Here is a 27,135-nt window from a genome sequence, read left to right on the forward strand (position 1 = left end):
CTCTGCTTTTAAAATCATGGCGCTCCTCTGCAAATGCCCTCACACCACAAAAAAAATACACACACAAGTCACTCGAGTGGTCTCGGGGTTTGGTTGTTTTGGGTCAAGGCTAACCCGGACACAACACCGGCAGGGTCATGATTACAATGAAAACAGACACACGGCGTTATGATCATCCATGGCGTCACAGTCTCATACAAACGTCACGAACTGCCCCACCACCGTCATTGGCAAACACCGCCTCTGCTCCACGACAGCTGTATCGCCGGGGGCGTCATCCCTCACTGAAATTAGTAAACTGCTGCAGAGGAGGCACGTGCCTTGTGGCCAACAGCAGCCGTAGCCAGAGGGGCGATACTGGACGTGGTGTGCCAGGTGCGGGAAATATTTTGCGAGTCACCTACCCGGACAGACCCGGCTGAAACGCAGCTCCGAGGTTGTGCTGTGCTGTGCGTGCGTGTGCACAGGGCCTCCCAGAATTATTTCCTCTCTCGGTAACTCTCCGAACACGTCTTTGTGCTTTGTCTCTGTAGCGTCTCTCTATCTGTGTCTAAGTCTGTATCCATGCGTGTGTGTCTCTCTTTCTCACATATCTGGTTTGTGTGTGTGGGTTTCTTTGTTTTTGTGTCTCTATCCAAATATATCAGTCGTGTGTCTGTCTCAGTGTCTGCCTCCCGGGATTCTGTCTCTCTCCGTATCTCTCCCTCTCTCTGTGTGTCTCCGTGTCGGTCTCCCTAGCCTATTCCTCCCATCAGTACAGGAAGCAGTGTTCTTGTCTTTGAGTCGAATGCTTACAACCGGCAAAGGGGGTGGAGCAATGGCGCTATTGGTACGCGCACTGCGCTATGAACCCACAAAACCTCAGCTCGATTCCCGGCTAGGGCTAACATGGGTGGTGATGAGTGATACGTGAACCATCCCATGCGCCTCCCCACCCCAAAGATAAAGATCCCCCGTATAGCCCCGTAACAGACTGTTGAGGCAAATGCTGTTTGCGAGTAGCACCAATGAAGGGCCGCCTGGAACACGAGGGGGTGGATGGGTGGCCGGCACCACGCCCGACCGCATTTGTCTCCCCAGTGGCGACGACGTTTTTACAGACTGCACCAGGTCCTCATTTGAGGCTGAGTCGACCTTCCTGGGGAAGCCCAGGGCGGGTTCAGATAAACCGTCACCGGTGTTGGCCGTGAGCGGGAATCGAACTCATGTTCCCGGGTTCGTAGCGCAGTGCGCTCTTAACCGCCACTTCGCCAACCTGCACTGCCCACCAGCGTTCGATCAAACAACGCAACGGGTTCATCAAACACTTCTCGATCAATAAAGGTTCAGTGCGGCCGAGGTTCATAGAGGACACGCCAAGGCACCTTCAGGATTCATCTGATTCGGTGCTCACAACAGAGCACAGACCGAGGCACGCTTGCGATGATTTTAAGGTGTTCGCCGTCACTAACTGAGACTCAATGACACTTCCGCAAAACATTGAATAACATTCTGAGGGTCCGGTGTCAATCAGTGAGGCTCACAGAGCCAGACGAAGGCACCTTCGGGGTTGTTGTTATGGTTATTGGGATTCAATGTTAAGGCCCGTGCACACTTAAGCCACGGGAAGCAGCAGGCTCCGAAAATAGCTCCAGCTCTGGCCAGCAATGCACCACCACTTCTGTATTTGTTGCCAGAAGATTGTTTTGCCAGAAGATTGTTTTTACGCTACGGGAGGAAGGCCCCCAATTTGCGACATTTGAGAAGCGCGCTCGTGCGTGCGTGTGTCTGTACGAACCTGGGGAATCTGTTCTCTTACAAACATAAACAACAACAGCAGCGACAGAGCGGCAATCAGCAACAGCGCAAACGGCAGCACGAACAGCAGCAGCAACAATGAAAGATTACTCAGCAGCAGCAGCAAGCAAGCATCATTGGGTAACAGCAGCATCGACCACAACGGAAGAAGAAAAAAAATCCCAGCGGGTCATAATCGAAGCCAGTAACAGCAGCAAGCAATGGCTACTTTAGCAATGGTAAAGGTAGCAAGCAAGCTCCAGCCACGTCAAAACCAGCCTCTGCATGGACAATGGCAGCGACAGGGATCAGTTGTGGTGGCAGGGAGAAGACCAACGCCGGCAGGAGCCATATCACGGCAGCAGCAGCAGTAGCATCATCGGCAACAACAGCCGCAAACCTCGGCAGATCCCATGAACACAGCGATGTCTACCGCCACAACAGCTGCGTGTCGCCGAGAGCACCAACACGAACAAAAACACAGCGACAGAATCAATCGTCGATCAGAAGTAATGCCAGCAGCAGCAGCAGCGACAGCGACTACGGCTCACACGGACAGCAGCAGCAACAGCTGCTGCGGCTGCCGCCGCCGCCGCCGTAGAGGAGGGAAGAGCCCAGGGCTGGTGTCGATCCGCACAGACGCTGCCCCGTGGAGCCAATTGTCTCGGAGTGTCCCTTACACCCTCGGGTATCCTCGAACGTCCCCGTGAACCCCCACTGCATCCTCCCCAGATCGACGATCCCGCCGATGACAGACACCCTCACGCATACACAAGCCTCTCCCGTGTGTGCACGATCTGCGTGCACCACCCCCCCACACACACACCGTGTACACACGCGCCACGTATGATGCCCCTGTGTGTCATTGCCCCCCCCCCCCTCATTGGTACCCAATGCTCCCCCGCCGTGTATCAATTGCCGCAATGCCCCGGTGTGTACATGGTTATTCACGCCTCTGGTGCTCAGTGTTCGCACGCCATCGTGTAGCAGTGTCGGGGGGGGGGGGGTGCGACCCCGCGTGACACAATGCCCCCCCCCCACCCCCCACGTGTGCCCTCACCTCTTCGCTGCTACATCGTCATCGGGGGGGATGCGGGAGCCGCTCCGTCCATCTTTCCGCGTGTCCGCTCGTCTTCGGCCGTCGATCCGCTCGCCTTGCCCGCTAATCAGCCCGTCGACCCAACTGCGTGACCCCTTATCCGGTCCGTTCGCCTGCCTGGCCCCCCAGCCCTCCTCATCCGCCCGACCCGCCGCCTGTCCGTGTCCAGCGAGCGGCCGGTCCGCCCGTCTCCACTCGTTTATCCGCTCGCCTCTTCCGTCCCTCCGCACGCACGAATTTGTCTTCTCGTTCGGCAGCGCTCGCTCGCTCGCACCCGCCCGCTCGCCCGCGTAGATATTGGCCGGTGTCTCAGCTACGCGCGGTGCCTCTGTCCAGCGGTGTCTCTCTGTCTCCTCGCTGTCTCTCCGTCTCCTCGCTGGTCTCTCCGTCTCCTCGCTGTCTCTCCGTCTCCTCGCTGGTCTCTCCGTCTCCTCGCTGTCTCTCCGTCTCTCTCGTGTCCCGTCTCCTCCTCCTCCGCCGCCGCGTCTCTCGGCTTCGTGACGTCTCCGTGCCAGGGGCGTCACGCGCGGGACGTGACGCCCCGCGCGTGACGCGGGTGCTGTGCTCGCTGAACCATACGGTGCTGGGAGAGGGGGGAGAGACAAAGGCGGCCGGGCATGGGACCAGCGAGGTGCTGCTGGGGATTTCTATGCTCACTGAGCCATACGGCGCTGGGGGGGGAGACAAAGGCGGCCGGGCGTGGGGACTCGAGGTGCGGGGTCTTTTTGTGCTCGCTGCGTCCCCGCACGGACCCGGCAAGTTTAGGGGTTAAAGCCCCCTGACCGTCTTCCTGTTATCCGCTAAATTGTGGATAACAGGAATTGTGGATAACAAAATGTCCCTGTTATGCGTATAGTTGGGAGGCAGGGCTTAATTTTATCCCGGGTCGATGACCCGGACAAAAAAAATGTCCGCAATCGGCATACCACATCCAGTATGCCACCACCTGCCAAAGTCGACAAGGGCCCTGCGAACATTTGACGTGGGAGATGGATTCCTGGCGACAGCTGTTGAGGCACAGGTGATGTGTTTGCCAATGACAGTGGCCGGGTTCGTTGTTTTCACACTGCTGCTGCAATACCAAGAACAGTTCCTCGTGACATTTGATTAGTGAGCATTGCGTTTAATTTCTCTGTTACGCCCTGGGCGATCGGGGGGAGGGGGGGGCACCGTGGTGGCTAGGGGATGTTATCTTCCTCGCCGGGTATACAGGAGGTCCTGGGTTCGATCCCGACACGGACGCCTGATGTATATTTGGAATTTTCATGTTCTCCCCGTGGTCGTGTGGATTTTTCTCCGGGTCCTCCCGGGTTTCCCCTAGACATTTAGAATCAACATCACGCGTTCCGAGTATTTGGCTATTATAAATGTCCACATGATAAACCACTTGGTTGAGCTTTCAATTGTGGACAGATCGCTTATGAAAAAGAGCTCGTGGGCATTACCTGCTAAAGTAAATTTTTTTAAAAAAAATATTTCAGTTTTTTTAAATAGATCATAACTCATCATGACCTTGCCTGTGTTGCGTTCGGGTTCGCCAATCCCAAGACCACTCGAGCGGCTTGAGTGTGTATGGTGTGGTGTGTGAGGGTCATCCGCACAGGAGCACGTGTTCAAGTGCTTCCGAGCACGACGGATTATGGGTCATTTGTGCGTTGGTGAAGGCGGGGAGGTAAGACAGGGGAGCCTAGATGTACAATGCAACAATGGATCAATAATACGTTTCAAATTTGATTTGGAGCTTTCGTGACTGCAGGAATTACTCTTTGGTTCTTTCGGTAAAGTCACGTAGAAAGAAAAAATAAATTAAATAATAGCATACGACGTTTCGATTGCAACACAAGCAATCATCATCAGGTACAAATGAAAGAAAAAACAAACCTAGTAAACTTAGAAATATAATGCAATACAACACAGAGAGTCGGCTAACATAACAGTCAACACCCTACCTGGTTGATTAACGTTCTTCCAAAGAGTGCTAAATTTAAGAGAGAGACAAAACACAGACACGGAGACACACAGACAGACACATACGCAGAGATAGATAACACAGAGACACACACAGAGAGAGACACACATAGGCACACAGAAAAACAACGCCTCTGTGTCGAGGCCTTAAATAGAGAGAGAGGGGGACAGAGAGAGAGGGGGAGGGTAGAGAAATTAGCATGTCAATGTGAGATTTGGAGCTTTCGTGACTGCAGGAAATAATAGAGCAACAACACGAGGACACAGAGAGAGAGAGAGAAAACACACTTAATCAAACAAACTTAGTAAAATTTGGATATGTAATGCAATGTAGCACAGAGAATTGGTCAACACACAATTAACACATAGCCTGGTTGATTACGTTCTTCCAAAGATTGCTAAATTAGAAGTTACAGTAAGTGTGAAATTTTGTTTTTCCTGTGTGCCTCTGTGTGTGTCTCTCTCTCTGTGTGTCTCTGTGTATGTCTCTCTCTGCTTATGTGTCTGTCTGTGTGTCTCCGTGTCTGTGCTTTGTCTCTCTCTCAAATTTAGCAATCTTTGGAAGAACGTTAATCAACCAGGTAGGGTGCTGACTGTTGTGTTGGCCGACTCTCTGTGTTGTATTGCATTAAATTTCTAAGTTTACTGTCTGTTTTCTCTTTCATTTGTACCTGATGATGATTGCTTGTGTTGCAATCGAAACGTCGTATGCTGTTATTTGTTTTTTTTATTTCTACGTGACTTTACCGAAAAAAACAAAGAGTAATACGTTTCGACAGCAATTACAACTTGCTTTACAAATCTGGCCGTCGCCTGATGAAGCTAGTTGTAATTACTGGCGAAACGTCGTCCTCAGATTGTAAATGTTTTGGCTTGGCTCTCCAACACACCGGTGTGCTGTACTAGTATACTACACTATATACAATACTACTATACACTACACTATACACTACACTATATATGACACTACTATACACTACACTATACACTACACTATACGCTACACTATATACGACACTACTATACACTACACTATATACGACACTACTATACACCATACTATACACTACACTATACACTACACTATATACGACACTACTATACACTACACTATACACTACACTATACACTACACTACTATACACTACACTATATACGACACTACTATACACTACACTATACACTATGCATCAGTGCTGTTCTAGTGACGAATTGGCACGTTCTGTTTACGTGACAACGCTTACTAGTTAGCTGTGTCGGGTGGTGGCGGGTTTAACGACACATTTATACATTTACGCGATCTAACCCCCCCCCCCCCAAAAAAAAAACCCTCTCTATTATTGATGATTACCCACAACAGAAGCAAGTGACTGTGCGTGTATAGGAATGCGGTGAAGACAAAAGGGATTTCAACTGCTTTGGTGGAGGGGACCTTCCGCCCACAGGCTGTCAACCACACGGGACTTTGTTTCAATCGTTTCAATCGGTCCCGCAAACAAAATGTATCCACTACTGTACTGCATCTCAGCTTAAAAAGGGGATAATTGGAATAGGCGACGTTTCGGGCACTGCTCCTATTTCCAGAGCACATTGCTCGATCTGTGCCATGGAGGACCATTTCCTTAAACGTCGCCTATATATTAAGTCCACGTTGTTATTGACGACTGCATTGAGTTGTATTACACGATTCTGTTTCTAATTGTAACCATTGCAGCAGCCTCTATATTCTAATGCAGACATGGGTATACGGCCCCTTGGGCTTTTTAATCCGGCCCGCCGAACTTGTCCAAATATAATTATTAAATTAAATTTTACCTTTCTCCTGTAATGCCCCCATTTCCCCATTAGATGGCGCACTTTGACCGGGAGTTACGACATGTTTTTGTATTGTACATGTTTTTGTATTCATGTTCGTGCGATTTGTTAAATTGCCTTGCAAATAAATGATTTGCTACCTGTTAAAGGCCAAATCCTTTCATGTAATGATTTTTACATGTCATTTATATTAGTTCACACAAACACTCCATCCATCTGTTCCTGGCCCGGCCCCTCTGTCAAATTTTAGAACCCATTGTGGCCCGCGAGTCAAAAAATTTGCCCACCCCTGGTCTAATGGGAACCCATTACATACAAGGCGTATGATCAGAAAACAATAGGTACAGCTGGGGCGGTGGTGGCTCCGTACGCCTGCAAATCCAGCACTGGATGAGAGGGTTGGTGGGTCACACACACACGTTGTGAAACTCCCTTCACGTCTGCGGGAGAACGCGGTACAGGAAATGTGGACTCCGCCTGTTTCGTCTGGACGAGGTACAGCAGTGTTAATACAATTGTGTATTTTGGGTTAGGTCACGTAAATATAAATCGCGTAAATATATAAATGTGTCGTTAAAACCTGCCACCACCCGACACAGCCAATTAGCAAGGGTCGTCACGTAAACAGAACGTGCCAATTCGTTACTCGTACAGCACACCGGTGTGTCGGAGAGAAAATTCCAACACACCAAATCGTTACTGTTCTGTTTACGTGACAACCCTTACTAATTGGCTGTCTAGTGGTGGCGGGTTTAACGACAGACGTATTTACATTTACGCGATCTAACCCCCCCAAAAAAACCTATACTATGGATGATATTGGTCGCGAAAACCTACTACGTGTTAATAAACTAAAGCTGTGTTCTTCACAAACTTTCAGAGGGAGGCCGCTTTCGCCGATAGGACATCATCAGCGTGGTGTGGGCCGCCGCACGTGTTAAACCATCGGGGGTTTAACAGCAGCACGATGATGACGATGTGGGGGGGGGGGGGGGTCACGTGTTGTGTATTGTCAGGGGCCGCACTAAAGACCACCAGGGGCCCTACTAAAGGCCACCAGGGGCCGCACTAAAGGCCACCAGGGGGCCGCACTAAAGACCACCAGAGGGCGCACTAAAGGCCACCAGAGGCCGAACTAAAGGCCACCAGAGGGCGCACTAAAGGCCACCAGGGGCCTCACTAAAGGCCACCAGGGGCCGCACTAAAGGCCACCAGGGGGCCGCACTAAAGGCCACCAGCGGCCGCACAAAAGGCCACCAGCGGCCGCACAAAAGGCCACCAGGGGCCTCACTAAAGGCCACCAGGGGCCGCACTAAAGGCCACCAGAAGGCGCACTAAAGGCCACCAGGGGCCGCACTAAAGGCCACCAGGGGGCCGCACTAAAGGCCACCAGGGGCCCTACTAAAGGCCACCAGGGGCCGCACTAAAGGCCACCAGCGGCCGCACAAAAGGCCACCAGCGGCCGCACAAAAGGCCACCAGGGGCCTCACTAAAGGCCACCAGGGGGCCGCACTAAAGGCCACCAGGGGCCCTACTAAAGGCCACCAGGGGCCTCACTAAAGGCCACCAGGGGGCCGCACAAAAGGCCACCAGCGGCCGCACAAAAGGCCACCAGGGGCCTCACTAAAGGCCACTAGGGGGCCGCACTAAAAACCACCAGAGGGCGCAATAAAGGCCACTAGAGGCCGCACTAAAGGCCACCAGGGGCCTCAGTAAAGGCCACCAGGGGGCCGCACTAAAGGCCACCAGGGGCCTCATTAAAGGCCACCAGGGGGCCGCACTAAAGGCCACCAGGGGCCTCAGTAAAGGCCACCAGGGGGCCGCACTAAAGGCCACCAGCGGCCGCACAAAAGGCCACCAGCGGCCGCACAAAAGGCCACCAGGGGCCTCGCTAAAGGCCACCAGGGGGCCGCACTAAAGGCCACCAGGGGCCGCACTAAAGGCCACCAGGGGCCCCACTAAAGGCCACCAGGGGCCGAACTAAAGGCCACCAGGGGCCGCACTAAAGACCACCAGGGGCCGAACTAAAGGCCACCAGGGGGCCGCACTAAAGGCCACCAGGGGCCGCACTAAAGGCCACCAGGGGGCCGCACTAAAGGCCACCAGGGGCCGCACTAAAAGCCACCAGAGGGCGCACTAAAGGCCACCAGAGGCCGAACTAAAGGCCACCAGGGGGCCGCACTAAAGGCCACCAGGGGCCGCACTAAAGGCCACCAGGGGCCGCACTAAAGGCCACCAGAGGCCGAACTAAAGGTCACAAGGGGCGGCACTAAAGGCAACCAGGGGGCGGCACTAAAGGCCACCTGGGGCCGCACTAAAGGCCACCAGGGGTCACACTAAAGACCACCAGGGGGCCGCACTAAAGGCCACCAGGGGGCCGCACTAAAGGCCACCAGGGGCCGCACTAAAGACCACCAGGGGCCGTCACTGGCTTGCGGGGCCTTGCAATAGAAGAACGCCGAGATGATAAAGTGTCCCCTCGTCGCACGCGTGGGTTCTCTCCAGGTGCCCCAGCTTCCTCCCACAATGTATAAAATCAATTGCCGAACAAAACCTTCACAGGTAGTGGACCGCAGAGCTTGGCGAAATTAACGTATTGGCGGTACACCGGTGATGCACGCGATATAAACAAAGACACCTTTTTGCGCAATGATTTATTTTCCTGCGATTCACAACGCCGGTTAGGAAAATATTGCGGGGTGCGTCAACATCACGTCTCGTGATGTCGAAGGAGTCGGAAGACGAACGTCATGAGCGGCTGAACACGAAACTTCACATGATAGCACCCAGCCTAATGACCCTTGGCTCCGTGTTCCAAAGGCAGCGAGATTTGACTCCTCGTGCCTTAGACTTGGTCGGACGGTTCCTCGATTCATTTCCGGAATAATTTCTCGGCAGACGGTGGCATCAAAAGATTACGAAACCCGTGGTGTCACACGTTCGAATGTGAAAGCGGCTGCTGAATCCCAGTGGAACTTCTCATGGAGGAGTCCTGCAGCTCACTCTGTTTCACGAGGAGGCGGTGTGTTGTCTTGCTGCACCTGTGTGGTACCGTTCATATTGGTGCGCTGGCTCGCCGCTGTTGGCTGCTGCCTTCCACGCTCCATCTGTGGTTTCCCATTCTCGTCGTCATCACCCCCCACCCACCTATCTCTTTACGAGAGTGAGCGACTCTTGTGTGACCGTTACAAGTTAAACATTATCAATACGCGATGTACTTGCGCGTGCGATTCCATCCACGGTGCGTCGCTGGCGTAGGAACTGGACGTCTTTGTGCCGCTGTTGCCCACACGAGGTGGGTGCATTGCGTTTAACAGCGCCCTCTGTCGGTCGCAAACATCAAAATGACAGCGTCAAAATATTCACCGTTGGACGCGAGCTGTTAGCGAGCGCTTCTTAAAGTACCCAGTGCCGGATTGGCCGAGCAGCACAAGTAGCTACAGTACACAAGTAGCTACACGTGTAGTAGTAGCTACGTGCCCCGCGTTTTTCAAGGGGCCCCGCGCTAAACGCTTTCAAGCTATCAATTCCGGTTCAGTGATTCTGCACCTGCTCTGTTACTATAGGACTATACCGCCTTCAACTTTTACGAACCACTGGGCGTTTAAGGTTTGCGATTTGTCGTATTATCTGGCTTTTATAGCAAATGAAAAAATACAATTACTGTACTTTAGTATGCAAGTAAAAAATGTTTTGAATATTTATACGTTTTTTTTTATGTAAGGCGCCTTTTTAACAAAGGGGTCGTCTATAAATGACGTCACGAGATTTTTGCCCCCCCCCCTTCGTCACTTGGCGTCACAAAAAGTGAGACCCCCCTCAAATATGACGTCACAAAGCTCTGCCCCCCCCCTAAAAAAACACATGCTTCAAATCGCTTTAAACTATTGTCATTGTAGTGCGTATTTAATGTGGCGCTGCACTCTGATATTGTAGGAGAATACATTTATTAAAAAGTCTATTTAATTAAGTAGAACGTGTTGTCTATATTTATTTAAAGTTGCGCATTTTTATGTGACGTCACATTTCTTAACCCCCCCCCCCTCGTCACAAATGTCTGACCCCCCCCCCACCCCTAGGTGCGTGACGTCATTTATGGACGGCCCCTTATGCTACAGCTCCCGCACCTAGCGCCACATTCGGCCGCTCTTTGTCTCCTCGTGTGCCGCTGGCGAGCGCCTGTTAAGCGATAGTGCACAAAGATGAAATCACACGTAGACCCCCCCCTCCACCCACCGCCAATCCCCCATCTCACGTTGCCCGCCGATGTCAGACGCTCCTCCCTCAATCCTTTTTTTGTCTGTGGGAAAACATTCCGACTCCTGCAGATCCCCTCCGGCTACTGGCACACGACGAGGAGACCCCCCCCCGCCAGCTCCCCACGTGTCTAGCAGCGAGACGGATGGGTGGCGTGGGGGGGCCGTGGTACAGCCAAGGTTCTGGCTGCCCCCCCCCCAACCCGTGGCGCGACAAATCCTTGTTGCTGCTGCTTGCATTCATTTCTTTGCCTGGAATGTTGCAGTGCCAGCCTATTCCTGGGGGGGGGGGAACGCCACTCCGCCGTTTGCCACGCGGCTGATTGTCTCGCTGCCCATTGCTTGCCGTGAAGCTCTACGGGCAGCACGCGGTGAGGTGGTGGGGGGTGTCTGTGGCGACGCCAGTGGTCACTTGCAGGCGCACGTTGCAGCGTTCGGTTGAGTCGAGGTGTCTATCCTCCTCCTGCTCCTCCCCGCTCCCGTGTGGTTTCACTCCTGCAGCAACCCCGCTGCTGCTGCTGCTGTTTGTTGCATTCAATTTAATCCCAGGTATCCCTTGAAAAAAAGATAAGTGTGGTCTTAGCGGGCTTTATGTATGTTGAACTTATTTCGCGCCGTAAGTAGCCCACCGTGCTAATCGGAGGTGCTTTAAATGGTATACACGAAATCGACACAAGCCCTGGGGCAATGGCTGCACTTAATCAGTGGTAGAAAGTCCACATTGTTTAGGGCGATGTCAAGTTCATCCATGCATCATCCATCTCGAGGACACGGACTGACAATTTCACTTCCCATAAAGTGGTGCTCACCGCATGGATGACCGTCAAGCGGTCACACGCACAGACAGGATGGAATCGGTATCACAGTGTGGGTTGTCATGGGCACTGGTCACAGGAATTAATTGGAACGCCTTGTCCAGTTTCCTTCCCATTTGATGGCAGTTGTACCGCCAGCACACTCGATCGCTAACCACCACTAAAGTGTTCCATTCACATCAGGGACACTTGGTGTTAACGAAAGCGACACGCATTGTCCTGAAGGTGGCTGGTCGCCCAAAACGTCGTGACTTTCTTGCCAACTCGTCGAGACACTGCCCGTTTTTTTTTATTTGTTACAGGACCAAACTGTGAAACGTATTGTGCGTCAAGACGGGGGGGGGGGGGGGGGAATAAGAAGTGAGTGCATGCGTGAGACACGTGTGTGTGCATACACATTGTGTGTATGTTGAAGTTTGTCAGCACAGTACGTAGCCAACCGTGTTAATCGGAGGTGCGATAGTGTGTGGCACCACAGCAATGCAGTGGTAATTAGGAGACGGGGGTTGGTGGATCATCTAGAGATTCACAGGCACTAACATACTTGACTGACCCTCCAGATTTAAGCGGCAGGCTGTCGATGTTCAAACCTTTTTACCGCACATTAATTTTTCAAAGCAGTAGTTGCTACAAGTTTTCTTCTGCAGAATGTTGAGCGAGCGGTACGATTAGCTCCGAAGCTCCTTATGGGGGTCGCAGGATTAAACAAAAACAAAATCATCGGCAGCTTATCGCTTCGACCATCGGTAAGGTTGGCAGGCCATCCAACCACACCTGCTGGGCTGCGAGGTGACCACGAAAGAATGGCAGCAGAACAAGTGGGGTTCGCGAACCCGCCTGTGTTATTCGCTCGAAGGTCCGCAGTGGGGTTTTCTTCTGGGTTCTACGATTTCTTTTCACACGAAGCAAAACAACTCATTAATAATAATGTCATTTTTAAAAATAAATCATTATCCAAACATCCCCTTGCAGCAGGACCCTCCTGAAAAAGAGCTTTGCGACTCAGGCTTTCCTGAAGAAAGCACATTATTATTATTATACTTTTAATAGTGCGGGGTGTATAAACTTTGACATGTGGCACCGATAGCTTGAATGCACACAGTATGGTATACGTGTGTATACATATGCATGTATATGTTTATATACACATTATATGTATATACAGTGCCATAGTATGTGTACGTATACCAATACACATATAGGTCTATATACATATATATTTATAAAGTGACTATAGTCTATACAATAGAATACAGTATACGCATACATATGTATACGCACATGAACGCATACTGTGTGCTACATATTATATATGCTATTCTGCGCGTGTGCATAAACGCCTAATATGCACATGTATGCAATGCATCAATGGTTATCTGACAAATCTGTATACTAAGAATGAACCGTCTGCAGAAATCAGGAGTTTAAAATGCACCCCCCAAACTCAATGATAACAACAACATGAACAGGACAATCACCAAACACATCTTAACAACCCTAACTCAAGTGGATCCATAAAAAAAAATCACTACATAAGACTTTAAATAATGATAAAAAAGACAGAATAGTCCCTGATCCATCCATGAACGACAATGATAATAATAATAAGTCACTTGTGCAGAATGTCATCAATACAAATTGCTGCCTTGGGCAAATGAACTACGTGGACACGTGTTCAAACACAATGAGCAGCTGAACGAGAGAATCGTAATTTCAGCCGAACTGGTCATTGAGATCACGGCCTATCCATCAGCGATGTCCAGCTGGGCGGCACGACTGGCAAGAACATTCGAACGATGAACCCCACAGGTCGGGAGTTCAAAGTTCAAACCTCGGCCGAGGTCCACCCGGCACTCCACATGCCCAGCGGGCTCGATGGACTGAGAATGACTTGGCGAGAGATTAACAGCAAATGTGTTTACGGATGGACTGGCCTCCACCATGGGAATATGGAATTTCCTCCACTGGCTCCGAGCTGCAAGCCTTAAGATGAGAGACCGCCCCACTGTTCAGTTGAGCGTGGGAGACCTTTGTTATTCTCGTATTGACTGCGGGACAAAAGCTTCTCGAACCGCTTGCGTGCTCTCGGCAGTCATCGGTACACCACGGTCGCTGCAGGTCTCTGAAATTTTAACGATCACCCGTCAGCCAAAATGTGAATCTTGGTTGAGCTTCGGCGAATGCAAGAAGTGTTCTTTTTTTTTTAAGTTCCAACGGAGGTGACCGCAAGTTGCCACGGCCGTGGCAAACGTGAACACAAAACGGTGAGTGCAGGAGTAAAATTAAAAACCGCGATTCACGACGGCACGCACGCCGGGCCGCCACGCTCGTAGCAAGAGCGCACGGACGCGAGCGCATCGCGGATAAAACTGCCTGGCGCGTACAAGCCCCTCTCATCTCGGCGCGCACGAATACCGCAAGGCTCGGCCAAAGAACCCTTTGAGAATGTGACATTACAAAAGCAAACACGGACTCAAGCGCATTCCTGTTTCAATATAATCGCTCTCAGTAATATATTACTATTTTCCTCCTCATTTTCGTCATCACGTTATATAATTAATACAGAAATATGGGGGGGGGGCTTCAAAACAAGCCTAACATTAGATAGGTGTGGCTTTTCTATTGACTCCTTCTCAATATTTTTTGACCACTCCGTTATGTATACTGTATGACAATGTCTGCTGCGAACGGCATCACAACAGCACTCCAAACACTTTCTGTCCATCCACTGGTTGCGTCTCCGCAGGGAGTGAGGTGGGGAGAGGGAGGTGGATGGAGTTCATCAACTCCTCCCTGACTCCCAGAGGGAGCCGAGGTACAGGGTCAGGGGTCAGGGGCCGGTTCAGCTGGGGTGTGATCTCTGAAGCCCGGATCTCCATGGATTCCCCACCGCCACTGCCCACAACAACCCCAGCAATGCAACGTGGAGGCCCTGCATGCACCATCACCAGCAGCAGAGCCATCATCACCATCACCACCACCACCACTCTATCACCATCATTATCAAAATCATCACCACCACCACCAAGGCTATCACCACCATCACCACTGCCTGAACCATCACTATCATTATCATCACCACCACTACCAGAACAATCAAAACCACCACCACCACTATACCAGTGCCAACGGTGGCACAAATAGTCCAAAAGAGACGTCCAAGTAGATTTGGAATGAGAGAAACAGAACGGTGTCATTCATCATCGCGATCGTAGTGGTTAATTCACTTTAACGGTAATCATTGAATTTTTAAAATAACTCTTTTATGGGACAGTGTCTTACTAGCTGACTTAGACCGACACTAGGGGGAAGTTGAGGTGGAAAATCCATGCGTGAGCGAGTGGGCAAGTGGCACGTAGAAGCACAAATCCGATTTGCAGCCAAGCCAAAAAAGAAGAACCCCTTCACACCGGACCGTGCAGAGTCGGTCGCAGCACAGACCAAAGCGATCCCATTACAAAGCCACCCCCCCCCCCCGCCTCCAGGAGCACACCGTACAGCAGCTACAAAATAAAACAACACCAAGCCACATTCTCGCCTCGCGATGGACAAAGCATATTCTTCTTTGTTTTTTTTAATTAAAAATAAAACGACAATTTAAATGGGCTGGAAGAAATGTTTGCCGGTAGAGACTTCCTTTTCTGGCTTCAGTGGTCGTCGCGGTGGGCGACCCAACCCTACCGGTTGCGGTTCATCCCCAACCCCCAAGGCCCAACAGGGAGGCCCTCTCTCTGCAACGTGGAGGGGGAGTCACGTGGACGACGCGGTCCACCGCGGTGGTTGCTGCCGTGGCCTGGCGACGTTGCCGCCATGGCGCAGATCCCTTCCAGTGCGCGTCAGTCCGTCCATCCGCACAAGCACGGCATCGCCGGCCGATCTGCCGTCCTGCGATGTGAACGCTTTTTAAAAAAAACTATAAAATTAAAAAAACCTAATCAGAGGAACCATCCATGCGGCCTCATGCTGAAACGAGCAGAATGGGGAAAGTTGCTGCCGGCGATGGTGGATGTGGTGGTGGCGGCCTGTGAACGCGCCGCCGGCCGATCGTCGGCTCCTCATGCTTGGCGAGTCAAGTTCGTTCGAGGCCGACAAGCCGGCAGCCAACCGGGCCGAAGTCCACTTCGCTCCGCACGCTTGCACCTGGCGTGATGCACGCTGAACGAGGGCGTGATCGTCGTGGTCGGGGGGGGGGGGGGGGGGTAGTGTTCATTGTTCCGCATGTCATCGTCGGAGGGCACGTCGCGCTGTTCACTGCCGGATCGAGGCGTGCCGAGAGCAAGCTGCGCTCTGGCGGGATGTCACTTGCCGTGCCGGCGTGGCGCACACACGCGTACACGCGCGTGTACTCGCGCACCGTTAGGGGTGGCTCGCCGCTCCCGCGTCACATGTTGTAGGCGACGTAGATGGGGTCCAGCTGGTCAGCCAGGAAGCCATCCCGAAGGTGCATGCGCTGTTTCTCCCCGCGCGAGTTGATCGGGATGACGCCCACGTCCACCACGACCACCACGCCCACCTGCGCCACACGTGGCCCGGGAGGCAGCCGGCAAGCGTCATGCGAGGCGTGTCGTGGTGGAGGTGTCGCGCTGTGGGTTCTGTCACGTGATACGCGTGGCGAAGTGCGCCGTGTCATTTGTACGACGTGCGGCCGTTGCTGTGCGTGCCCGCACACCGCCCTGCGCGGTGTGGCGGTTTTTGTTGAAATGAGTGATGGGAGAACGGATGAGGCTGCCTGGGGAGCGGGGTATGGTGCCACGTGGCGTGTGGCGTGGTACACATGGTGTGCCACACATGTATTAAACTAAAACCTATAGACTTTTTATTTTACCAGGTAAGGCCCACTGAGCTATATAGATCTTTGTCAGAAGCAAACCTGCACACAAATTATAGCTCAACGAAGTGGCTTACGGTGTGTGCCATGTGGTGGGGTGTGGTGCGGTATGGTGCGGTGTGGCGTGCTGCGCTCCACCCACCAGAAGGTGGTGTTCCTCCAGCGCGGTCCCCGTCACCAGCGGCACCAGATCCAGCGCCTCCTGTTCCGAGCCGTCGAGCTCCACCACGACCACCAGCAGGTTCGTCCACGTGAACACCGCACTGCAACCACCACCGGGTAAAACCACCACCAGGAATATTTGTGCGTGTGAACACCACGCTGAGACAGCCCGACAGATACTGCAGCTCTACCACCACCATCACCAAAGACTGACCCCGAGTACTAAGTGTGTTCGCGGTGTCGTGTTAGAGGTCAGGGGTTTGGGAGTGGGTCGGAGCGTTTCGATTGGTGGAGAAGGCGCCGCTAGGCAGTGGCTGCCGTACCACTCAGCGATGTTCCTGTGGGCACGCAGCACCGAGATCTCGATGTCGATGGGGTGGTAGCGCATCCCGCGCAGCTCCATCGTCTCGTCTAGCGAGCCCACCACGTACAGCGCATCGTGCCTCTCTGCACACACACACACAAAAAAACAAAGGTCCCCCGTGTACCCTTAACAGACTGTAGGGGCAAGTGCTGTCAGCGAGTACCTATGAAGGCCAGCATGGCCACACGAAGGGGTGGGTGGCCAGCACCGTGCCCACAAACTTAGCACAGTTGGCTATGCGCGGTGTGAAAGAAGTTCATCATACATACACTGATACGCAAACACGCGCACACACAGACAGACAAACAACAACGGCAGCTGCCATTTGTCGCTAAGCGGCGGTGACATCACCACAACCCCCAGTGCCAAGAACGGCGGACAGCAGGGCCACAAGAATTGGCACCGCGTCTCTGGCAGGTGGTCACGGCGCAGACAATGAGTTGACGCAAAGCATCGCCCTTCTGGTCAACAGTTAGCAAAGGAGATGTTTTTATGCTGGCAACTGGGTAAGATAATAATACATCCTGAAATGCCTTTTGAAAAGAGGTGATGGCGTTGCATGTGTTTCATTGGGGTTATTTAATTTCATGGTTCAATAAATATTACTGGAAAAAAAACAAATACACGAATGGAAAATGTATTCCTAAACAAGACGCTGTTGCAAACTCACACAAGCACGCACACACACACATTCTGCCATGCACACACCCTTCCGCAGATACACGTGCGCACACACATGCACAGGCTCCAGGATGCTCACACGCACAAACGTTCGCGTGCACCCTTCAGCATGGACATGCTCACGCACGCTCTAGGGCACACGAGGAGAGTGAGTGGTCAGCACCACGCCCAGTAGCCTTTTGTCTCCTTAGTGGTAATGTTTACACACCGTACCATTTTGAGGCTGAGTCTATCTAGGGGAGGCCCAGGATGGTTCAGATAATCATCACTAGTGTTGGCCATGAGCGTAAATTAAACTCGGGTTAGTGTGAGGATGCAAACTGCTGGGGCAAGTGCTGTTCGCCAGCACCTATGAAGGCCAGCAGGGCACACACACACACATTCTGACACGCACGCACACGGCAAACATTCAGCAAGAAACGAATGCACACGCAGAGCGTTTCTTATCGAGTCTCGTGGTGACAAAGATAAATATCACAAAATGAAGGTCGTCTTTAGACAGACATTTCCTGAGAAATACCATGACAGCAGCCATCTACCACGCTCGTAACCGACCAATCAGATAAGGTAGATGCTGACAGAACCACCCAGCGTGCAGATCTCCATTAACCCTTTCCCACTCCGAGACGTCTGCAAGTTGCAGGGTGGGTGCCGTTCACCGCTGAATTTCCGAATGCGTGACCGGTTAGCGTTAATTATATTTACAGGCATAGCGCAGTTGGCGCCAAGCGGTGCCACACGCCCTCCCGCATGGTCTTGTAGGAGCCTCGGTACACCTTCCAACCTGAACATGTACTTATAAGTCTCAACCCAAAATGAAATAACTCTCTCAAAATGAATTAACGGTGGCAACGTGTGGAAAATGCACAAACTCAGGCTTGCAACGGGTACATGCGCATGCACAAACAACGACATGCAGGGGCACAAGACAATTATTTCTCCGTATAGCCTTGAACAGACTCTTCGGGCAAGCGCTGTTCGCGAGCAGCACCTAATGAAGGCCGGTCAGCACATCGGAGGCTGGGTGGCCAGCAGCACGCCCGGCCGCCTTTGTCTCCCCAACGCTGATGTCAGCACCGTACCAGGTACTCATTTAAGGCTGTGTCAACCTAGGGGGAGGCCCAGGGACCGGTTCAGATATTTGAACTCGGGTCGCCGGGTTCGTAGCGCGGTGCGCATTGACCACTACGCCGGCGCTCTCGGCGGACGCACCTCCACTGGCGTCGGTGAGCTCGGTGCGGCGCAGGAAGCCCAGGTAGCCGGTGCGTGCCCACACGGTCTGCGTGTCGCCAAAGCTGAGGCGCGCGCTGAAGTGGTCGGAGTGCAGCGGCTCATCCCCGTACAGCGTGTAGTACCCGCTCGCGTTGTGCGGGCTACTCACCCAGATCTGCCGCGCGCGCGTGAAAATAAAGACAAAGATCCCCCATATAGCCTGGACAGACTGTTGGGGCAAGTGCAGCGAGCACCTGTGAAGGCTGGCACGGCACACACACACACGCACACACATTCTGAAACAAATGCACACGGCAAACATTCAGCAAGAAAATAATGCGCGCACACAGAGTGTTTCTTATCGAGTCTTTGTGGTGACAAAAATAAATATCACTAAATGGTCGACTTAAGACAGACATTTCCTGAAAAAGCCCATGACAGCAATGTGGCGATGTTTACACACCGCACCAGGTACTCATTTGAGGCCGAACCAAACTAGGGGAGGCCCAGGACCGGTTCAGATAATCGTGATTGGTATTGACCGTGAGCGGGCCGCCGGGTTCGTAGTGCAGCGTGCTAACCACTACACTACCGCTCCCCACTACGCAAACGCACACACAGAGACGCGTGTGCAAAAACACTCGCACTAACGCCCAATATCGTTACCCTGTTAGTACGATTTGCATGTTGACCTCGGGGCCAGAACACTGTACGAGCTTCCCTCGCATAACGCGCGACATGTGTTCCTGAAGAACTGCGCGTAAGTCGAATCGCGCTGTGCGAAGCCTTTTTTCCCACGGACATTTGTGTTATAAGGGGGGGGGGGGGGGGGGTTGCGTCAGCGAAGAAAAATTCATTATCATTTCATTATTTTAGCCCTAGATTTACAAAATAGGTATACATTTTATACTTGGTAATAATAATTTTAATGTCATGAAATTTACTTAATAAGGAGTTTAATGGCAAAATACAATAATTAAGATTAACTTTAGGGCTACTTGAACGCTTCCGTGGGCTGCTTCTACTCTCAGGCAGATCTCAGACTCAGAAGGATATTTATTTATACCCATGGGACGCACCTCCCGTGACTTTTTGCAAGGAGGGGGTGGGGGAGGTGGGGGTGGTTCAGGCTACGGCATGAATACCGTACATGAATGTTAACGTCACGTTGTGGTGACAAGATACCTAAATACACAACATGAAACAAATGCCTTCCCGAACACCGCGTTGACTGCAGACGTGGACACGTGATCTCCCTGAGGCCTAAGCAACCTTCCTTGTGGTTTTGGGGCTCGATGGGGTGGGGGGGGCGGCAGGGGCCGATGGTCTTGATTGAAGGGCCGCCATACCAAAAAGTTTGAGACCCACTGGTGTTAACAAAGATCCACAACATGATGGTACGGGGCAAGTGCTGTTAGTGAGCATATATTAAGGCCGGTACGTCGATTGGGTGATGGTGTGGCTAGCATCACACCACTACCTCCTCATTTACTGTGCCGGGCTTAATACACACACACACATACAAAGATCCCCCGTATAGCCTTAACAGACTGTAGGGGCAAGTGTTGTTAGCGAGCACCTATGAAGGCCGGAACGGTACACGAGGGGGTGGGTGGCCAGCACCACGCCCGACCGCCTTTGTCTCCCCAGTGGCAATGTTTTTATCCACCGCACCAGGTACTCATTTGAGGCTGAGTCGACCTAGGGGAGGCCTAGGACCGGTTCAGATAATCGTCACTGGTGTTGGCCGTGAGCGGGAATCGAACCCGGGTCGACAGGTTCATAGCGCAGCGCGCTAACCGCTACACTACCGCTCCCCACACACATACATACACACACACATACACACATACAAAGAAAAAGATCTCCTGTATAGCCTTAACAGACTGTAGGGGCAGGTGCTGTTAGCGAGCACCTATGAAGGCCGGAACGGTACACGAGGGGGTGGGTGGCCAGCACCACGCCCGACCGCCTTTGTCTCCCCAGTGGCGATGTTTACACACCGCACCAGGCACTCATTTGAGGCTGAGTCGACCTAGGGGTCGCCCGGGACCGGTTCAGATAATCGTCACTGGTGTTGGCCGTGAGCGGGAATCGAACCCGGGTAGCCAGGTTCATAGCGCAGCGTAGCGCTACCCGCTACACTACCGCTACACACACATACACACACACACATACACACACATACACACACACACTGTTTAGATTGTTGTCCTCGCCCGCACGGTTGGCTACGTAGGGTGCAAAAGAAGTTCAACATACATACACACACACATATATAAATATACACAAAATGCAGAGCATGTAAAGCGCATGACCCAACGCAGGCACCCAAGAAATGGCAAGCGTGTGATAACCACGCATTAAGGAGCCATCCATTTAGTATGTACGCATGGAGGGGGGAGGGGGAGGTTAATCCAAATGCGTACGCTTGCGTATGGCGGGTCTACTGACAATGTACGTACACATAGGAAACGGGCGGTGGGGGGGGTGAAGCCTCGATAGTAATAGAATTTGTCTATATTGGCCTTCAAATGAGTTAGATAATCCGGCGGTGGACTATCTGTTTGCTTCAACACGTTAATATGATTAATACTTGATCGTTTCTGCGTGGATTAAATATCGGCCGTTTTCGACTTAGGTACTAAATGGATGGCCCCTAACGCAGGATGACCCAGAACCTGCAATCGCCGTCATCAAGGCCACAACCGTCCATTCTCTCTCCACTGCCACGGTGAAGGCGTTGCGTACCTCCCCGAGGTGCGAGTCTCCGAGCGGGCCCTTGTTCTCCGGGTTGACGATGATCACGCGCACACCCGGCAGGATCTGTCAATGGTAACAGTCATCTTGTTTTCAAAGTCCGGAGCATTGGCAACGGAACCCACACAGCCACCAGGTGCGGGCGCAATGGGGCTGAGTGGTACGTGGCTAAAGGAGAGCTCACGGAGCTCAATTCCCTTAAAGCTATTCACCGGCTAGCATTCAACACAGCCCATACAGTAAAACTTCCAGAAGCCAAATTCTCGGGAGCGCACAAGGTCACCGCTCGCAGAGCGTGTGGTAGAGGCATTCAGTGGATCTGTGCCCTAGGGCGTGTACCCTTGCCGATTGCCCTGGCAGCTGTGAACTCAACCTTGTGCTCGGTTTGCTGATGCAAGCCTTGGCTTACACTCAAAGGCCTTGGGCTTTGGCCTACTCTCAGAAGTCTTGGCCTGCTGTAGTAATTATTGACCTTTTAAAATCCTCGACCTAGGTTTCGTCTCAAAAGCCTCATGCATAATCAGGCCTACTATTATTCATCACTAACGTTCCTTTGCGCCTTTTAAGCCTTACCTTGCCGGACTCCATGAGTGGCAAACTATGTGGCGATCCCCTCTCCACCAACCGCACCCTGCCAAGCAAAAAACACAACACGTGGAGGTCAGAGGTGACTGTTGGCATGCCGCAATTCGTTTTTTTTTCGTGTTGAGGTTGTCGTGCGTTCACGTGATTTCACATCCATTGTGGTGGGGTCACTGTACGGCCTCAATATTAGCATATGTTGGCCTCGATACAGGCCCAATAACCCTAATGGCGATGCACCAAATAACTCAAAATGGAAACGAGGAAACACAACACGGTGACAGCATAAACGACGCACGGCTTGGCACGGCACAACTTGACAGCACGCCACATTGCCAAGGCGACATTTTCGAGAACAAACAGCGACGGTGGATTTATTAGAGTGGGATTTGCAGGGCCTCACCTGTCATGGCGGAGTGCGCGCATGTCCACGTAAACCGTTGTGGGGTCCGGTCCAGCCGTGCCCTGCATGAGCACAGCAGTGCACGACGAAGTATATACACACGCGCATGTATGCACGGACACAAATACGTCCGTGCAACAGTGTAACTGCACAGGCATTTAGACTGTTCGAGCAAGTCCTGATAGCGAGCACCTGTGAAGGCCGGCACTGTGCAGAAAGGGTGATGTGGCCAGCATCACGGACTGGCCGCCTTTGTCTCCACAGTGTTGATGTTTGCATACTGCACCAGGTACTCATTTCAAGCTGAGTCGACCTTAGTGCATGCAATCTTGTAAATGGTGGTAAAAACATGTGAGATTGGTTGCGTCCTGTACTACCGCACCTCGGCCTCACACGTGATCAGCCTTCTTTCTTAAAGAGGCATTTTCGATGCCTTCTGGTTCAGTATATCCAGCGTTGTATGGACAGCTGAAAGGGGATATTTTTTTGTAAAACGTTCAAGTTGATCACTGGATAATTTGAGTTTTGGAAGATGATTTTGACTTCCACAACTATGAAAAGATTATGACACCATCTCATTACCATACACAAATTGGGGAAAAATAAAACTCCGTGGAAGCACCAAATCGAGTGAATGACTTTGGATGTGGTTGTGCGGTATTATGACGAATGCGATAAAAACTAAAATTTAAACTTAGTTGTCTCCGCAGGTTACAATTTGGCCACAACTCACGAATCGCAGGGGAAATTTTCACATGGAGCGGCATTTCATTCATCGCTGGAGCGAGCCATTGCACATTCCCCGGTGAATTTGTTTTTATCCCAATTTTCCTATTGGCACCACGTTCACGAAGTGAAGGATCTGAACAGAACTCCTGCAAAGCACTGAGACCCCTCAGGCTGGGGAGCTGCCCACAGAAGCAAATATCGCAGAACTACTTTTAAAATCTCTTTCCCAGTCACCCCGCTACAGGGCAATATTTGTTGTATAACTGCCTAACAGAAATTATTATTCTCAGAGCTTGTTTTTTTGTGTGCCAATTTATAACCACGCTTATATATATATAACTCACTGCACTTGAGAAGCTGGTCTAGTCACAGGTGGCTGCGTGGATTGGAATCCAGGATATCAGCGGTACCAGCTCAGTGTCTTTGAGCCACCAGGCTGGCTCTCCTTCATGGATCGGAAAAGTTCTGAACCGTCTCCAGCGATGAATGCCGATGCACGCTCAAGCGGCGTTCACGTTGATTTCACCGACCACAGACGGGGCCCCCCACCACCGTTTAGCAATCATATGGTGGGGGGGGGGGGCGCGAGGGGGGCCAGGGTCACGAGGTGGGGACGCAGTGGAGGGGGCAGGAAGGCGGAGGATTACGGCAGCTGTTAGCAGCTCTCGCTCTCACCACCGCGCACGCAGCCTGCCGCACACAACAAACGCACAAACGCACATTAGCAGCATGGCTGTTGTGTCACTGGACCAGGCATGGCCATGTAGCCCAAAGTGCACCCAGCCTGGAGAATGAAACGGAGCACCTCCACACAGCATGGGGATCGCGATAGCAAGGCGAGCAGCTGATTTGTTGCGCCCATGATTGATCATGGCCACGATTTATTGGTCGGGAAAAGAAAGAGAGGGGGGAGCAGCGGAATAAATGTTGGCCAAGTGAGGGGGCGACAGGAGAGACACAGAAGCAGGATGGCAGGGGACGGGGAGGGGAGTCAAGAGTTGGTCAACTTAAAACCGTACCTGCTCTGCCAACTTCCCCAGTCTGTGAGGCTATAAGCAGGAGGCAAGGAAAGGGAGGGAGGGAGGGGGTAGCAGGGGGGGGGGGGCGGTGGGGAGGGAGGAATGGGGGTGGTTAGTGGAGGATAAAGGGGAATGGGACATGGGCATGGCATGAGGTGGACAGCGGGTGGGGTCACCGAGTTTTATCCGTGGCGTTTAAAAAGTGTGGTGTGGAAAACGTAAATGATTGGACGGTTTTGTTTGCCAGTCCACATGGTGGGCGCAGGAGACACACACACACACACGTGTGGAAGTGGAGGGATGATGGGAATGCACGGTTGCTCAAACGTCAATCGATGGGCGGTAAGATGTATGATGGAGAAACAAAAATAAAACAACAATAAACACAACACGTCATGGTACACTTAACGATGAAAGATGAGGTCGGTTTGATTGTAAAACCACCAAGAGGGAAAAGGGTTATGTTTAAGAATGTACGTGTGACAGAGAGAGAGATGAGGATGGGGAGAGACAGAGAGATATTGGTGGGGGGGGGGGGGATGAGGTGGCAATGTGCATGGAAAGATTGCAAGCCAGGGATAAAAATGGAGAAGAAAGAAATAAGTCAAACACTTGAAACACAGACAGCTTGGAAGATGTCGGGGGCCGGGGTGAACCCCTGGCGGCCTCCGTCGTGCGAGTCACAGCCCGAGGCGTCGGAAAAATTCTGCCCCAGTGACGGCAGAATCCTTGGCCCGGCGACAGAAATAAACCCCTGCACACAGCTTGCCTCCCTGAGAGGCAACTCGTCTGGGCTGCCGGAGATTTAACAGAAGTAAACAAAACGGAAAACTTAACCCGACCCCCGCTCGTCTTCATTGTTTGTGTGCGTAATTGTAAAAAAAAGGTAGCATGCAAGCGCGCGCGCGAGATTTGAAGAGCGCGGTATTGAAAAGGGTCAACCCAAACTCATGTTCATCTCACGGCGAGACCCCCATGGCACGCGCCGATTTCCTCGACCCGCCCATTGCTGTCGCGGGGCTTGTTCAGCCCTGCCTCACGAAGCTGGTCAAGTGCCCAGGATCAGTTGGATATCACTCACCACTGGTGTTAGCCGTGGCTGGGAAATAAAACCTCAGGTCGGAGTGTTTACAGCACAGTCCATTAACCAATGCACCAACACGCCACCTGACATTTCAGTGTTGAATAGAATTTGCGCGCCGATGTTAAGGAGCTACTCCCATCAATATTTATGATCGCCCCAATTCAACAAACTCTTGCCCGGCTAAAACAGATCTCTAACGCAGCAGCAGCAGCATCAGCATCATCTCTATTTTTAATGCGCGTTCTCAACACAAGCCTCGATGTGCAGTTCCCAAAAGTCGTTTTCTCAAGCGTACGCCACGAACCGGTAAAGTGATTTAAAAATATCATCGCATCCAAAACCGCGTGTAACAAAGCCAGACAAAAAGGATGAATAAAAAATCATAGAAGATAGTAAAGAGAGAAGGTAGAATAGTAAAATACAGCTACAATAAATTCCATGTGGATTTGAGATGAGGTCAGAGGTGAGGTGCGCGCAGACTCCCGGTGACGCGCGTGCGAAAAAATTGATCGAGAGCAATCGGAATCCTTATCTATCCTGGAGGAATCCGATGAGCTATGAAGCTCTTTTTTCACAGATGTCCAGTAGGGGCACGGGGTCACCTTACATTGAGGTGCAGAAAGGGGAGCGAGACGGCGACATCAACTCAAATCACAGCTCCAGGCTCTCCCCTCATGCCGCTCAGTTCGGCCTCAGCCGAGGAGACCACGGGGAGCTGTGGGGGCGGGCGGCCGGGCGGGGGTGGGGGGGGGGGGTCCTGGAGGGGACCCTGAAGACCTGCGGTGGGGGTGGCCCCAGCTGCCTTTGGATGGCGGGGCCCGGGCAGGGCACGCGTGGGCGACGGCTCCCGTACCTGCAGGCACACGGCGAGGTTGACGCGGCAGCCGAAGGCGGTGCTGATGGCACGAGGGTGGAGGCCCAGGTCCTTGAAGAGCTTTGAGAACGACTGAGTGAGGGCGATGCGGGGCCTCTCCTCGGCCACCACCACGCACGTGCGCACGCGCGACAGGTCCACGCCGCGTGCCTGCACACGCCACAACAAACGCAAAAATCCCCCGTGTAGCCTTTAACAGACGTTTGCGGCAAGTGCTGTTAGCGAGTAGCACCTATGAAGGTCGCCACGGCACGCGAGGGAGTGGGTGGCCAACACCACGCCCGGCCACCTTTGTCTCCTTAATGGCGATGTTTGCACATCGTACCGGGTACTCATTTGAGGCTGAGTCGACCTAGGGGAGGCCCACGACCGGTTCAGATAATCGTCACTGGTGTTGGCAAGTGAGCGGGAATCGAACCCGGGTCGCCAGGTTCGTAGCGCAGCGAGCTGACCGCTACACTACCGCTCCTCACAACACACGTAGACACACACACACACGCGCACATCAATAGCCGCGATCCATCCACTGATGGACAAATCAATTCCCAAGACGTTTCCATCTCTCACGGGTTTTGATGCAATAAAACCATCTAGCTTCTACACATGAGTCTCCGAGGAAGACGTTCTCTCGGGTGTGTGTCCACCCTTGGTTCCCACTTCACCGTTATTGTCGACCACTCCCAGCACTTTTAACGATGCGTCGGGCCC

The 27,135-nt window shown here is 52.3% G+C and overlaps 2 protein-coding genes across 9 annotated transcripts in view; both read right to left on the reverse strand.

Moving 5' to 3' along the window:
- LOC116949302 (mitogen-activated protein kinase kinase kinase 13-like) overlaps window positions 1-3,451 on the reverse strand; it is a 44,219-nt gene extending 40,768 nt beyond the window's left edge. The window contains exon 1 of the mRNA XM_032966446.2: window positions 2,837-3,451. The gene's annotated coding sequence lies outside the window, so the exon portion shown is untranslated. The remainder of the gene's footprint in view (window positions 1-2,836) is intronic.
- Window positions 3,452-11,782: 8,331 nt separating this feature from the next.
- LOC116944335 (disco-interacting protein 2 homolog C-like) overlaps window positions 11,783-27,135 on the reverse strand; it is a 235,676-nt gene continuing 220,323 nt past the window's right edge. For 6 of the 8 annotated variants that reach the window (XM_076069209.1, XM_076069210.1, XM_076069211.1 and 3 more), the window contains exons 31-39: window positions 26,407-26,577; window positions 24,470-24,499; window positions 22,722-22,783; window positions 22,310-22,367; window positions 21,728-21,802; window positions 18,977-19,151; window positions 17,043-17,166; window positions 16,700-16,820; window positions 11,783-16,242 (exon numbers count right to left, since the gene is read on the reverse strand). In XM_076069209.1, the coding sequence (XP_075925324.1) occupies window positions 16,111-16,242; window positions 16,700-16,820; window positions 17,043-17,166; window positions 18,977-19,151; window positions 21,728-21,802; window positions 22,310-22,367; window positions 22,722-22,783; window positions 24,470-24,499; window positions 26,407-26,577 (948 nt within the window). In that variant the 3' untranslated portion in view covers window positions 11,783-16,110. The remainder of the gene's footprint in view (window positions 16,243-16,699; window positions 16,821-17,042; window positions 17,167-18,976; window positions 19,152-21,727; window positions 21,803-22,309; window positions 22,368-22,721; window positions 22,784-24,469; window positions 24,500-26,406; window positions 26,578-27,135) is intronic. The other 2 variants (XM_076069208.1, XM_076069206.1) reach the window with 1 other exon arrangement.

The sequence above is a fragment of the Petromyzon marinus genome, chromosome 2 (assembly GCF_048934315.1).
Source record: "Petromyzon marinus isolate PM22_M1 ecotype Great Lakes invasive population chromosome 2, UKy_Petmar_22M1.pri1.0, whole genome shotgun sequence".
In the NCBI taxonomy this organism is placed as follows: domain Eukaryota; kingdom Metazoa; phylum Chordata; class Hyperoartia; order Petromyzontiformes; family Petromyzontidae; genus Petromyzon; species Petromyzon marinus.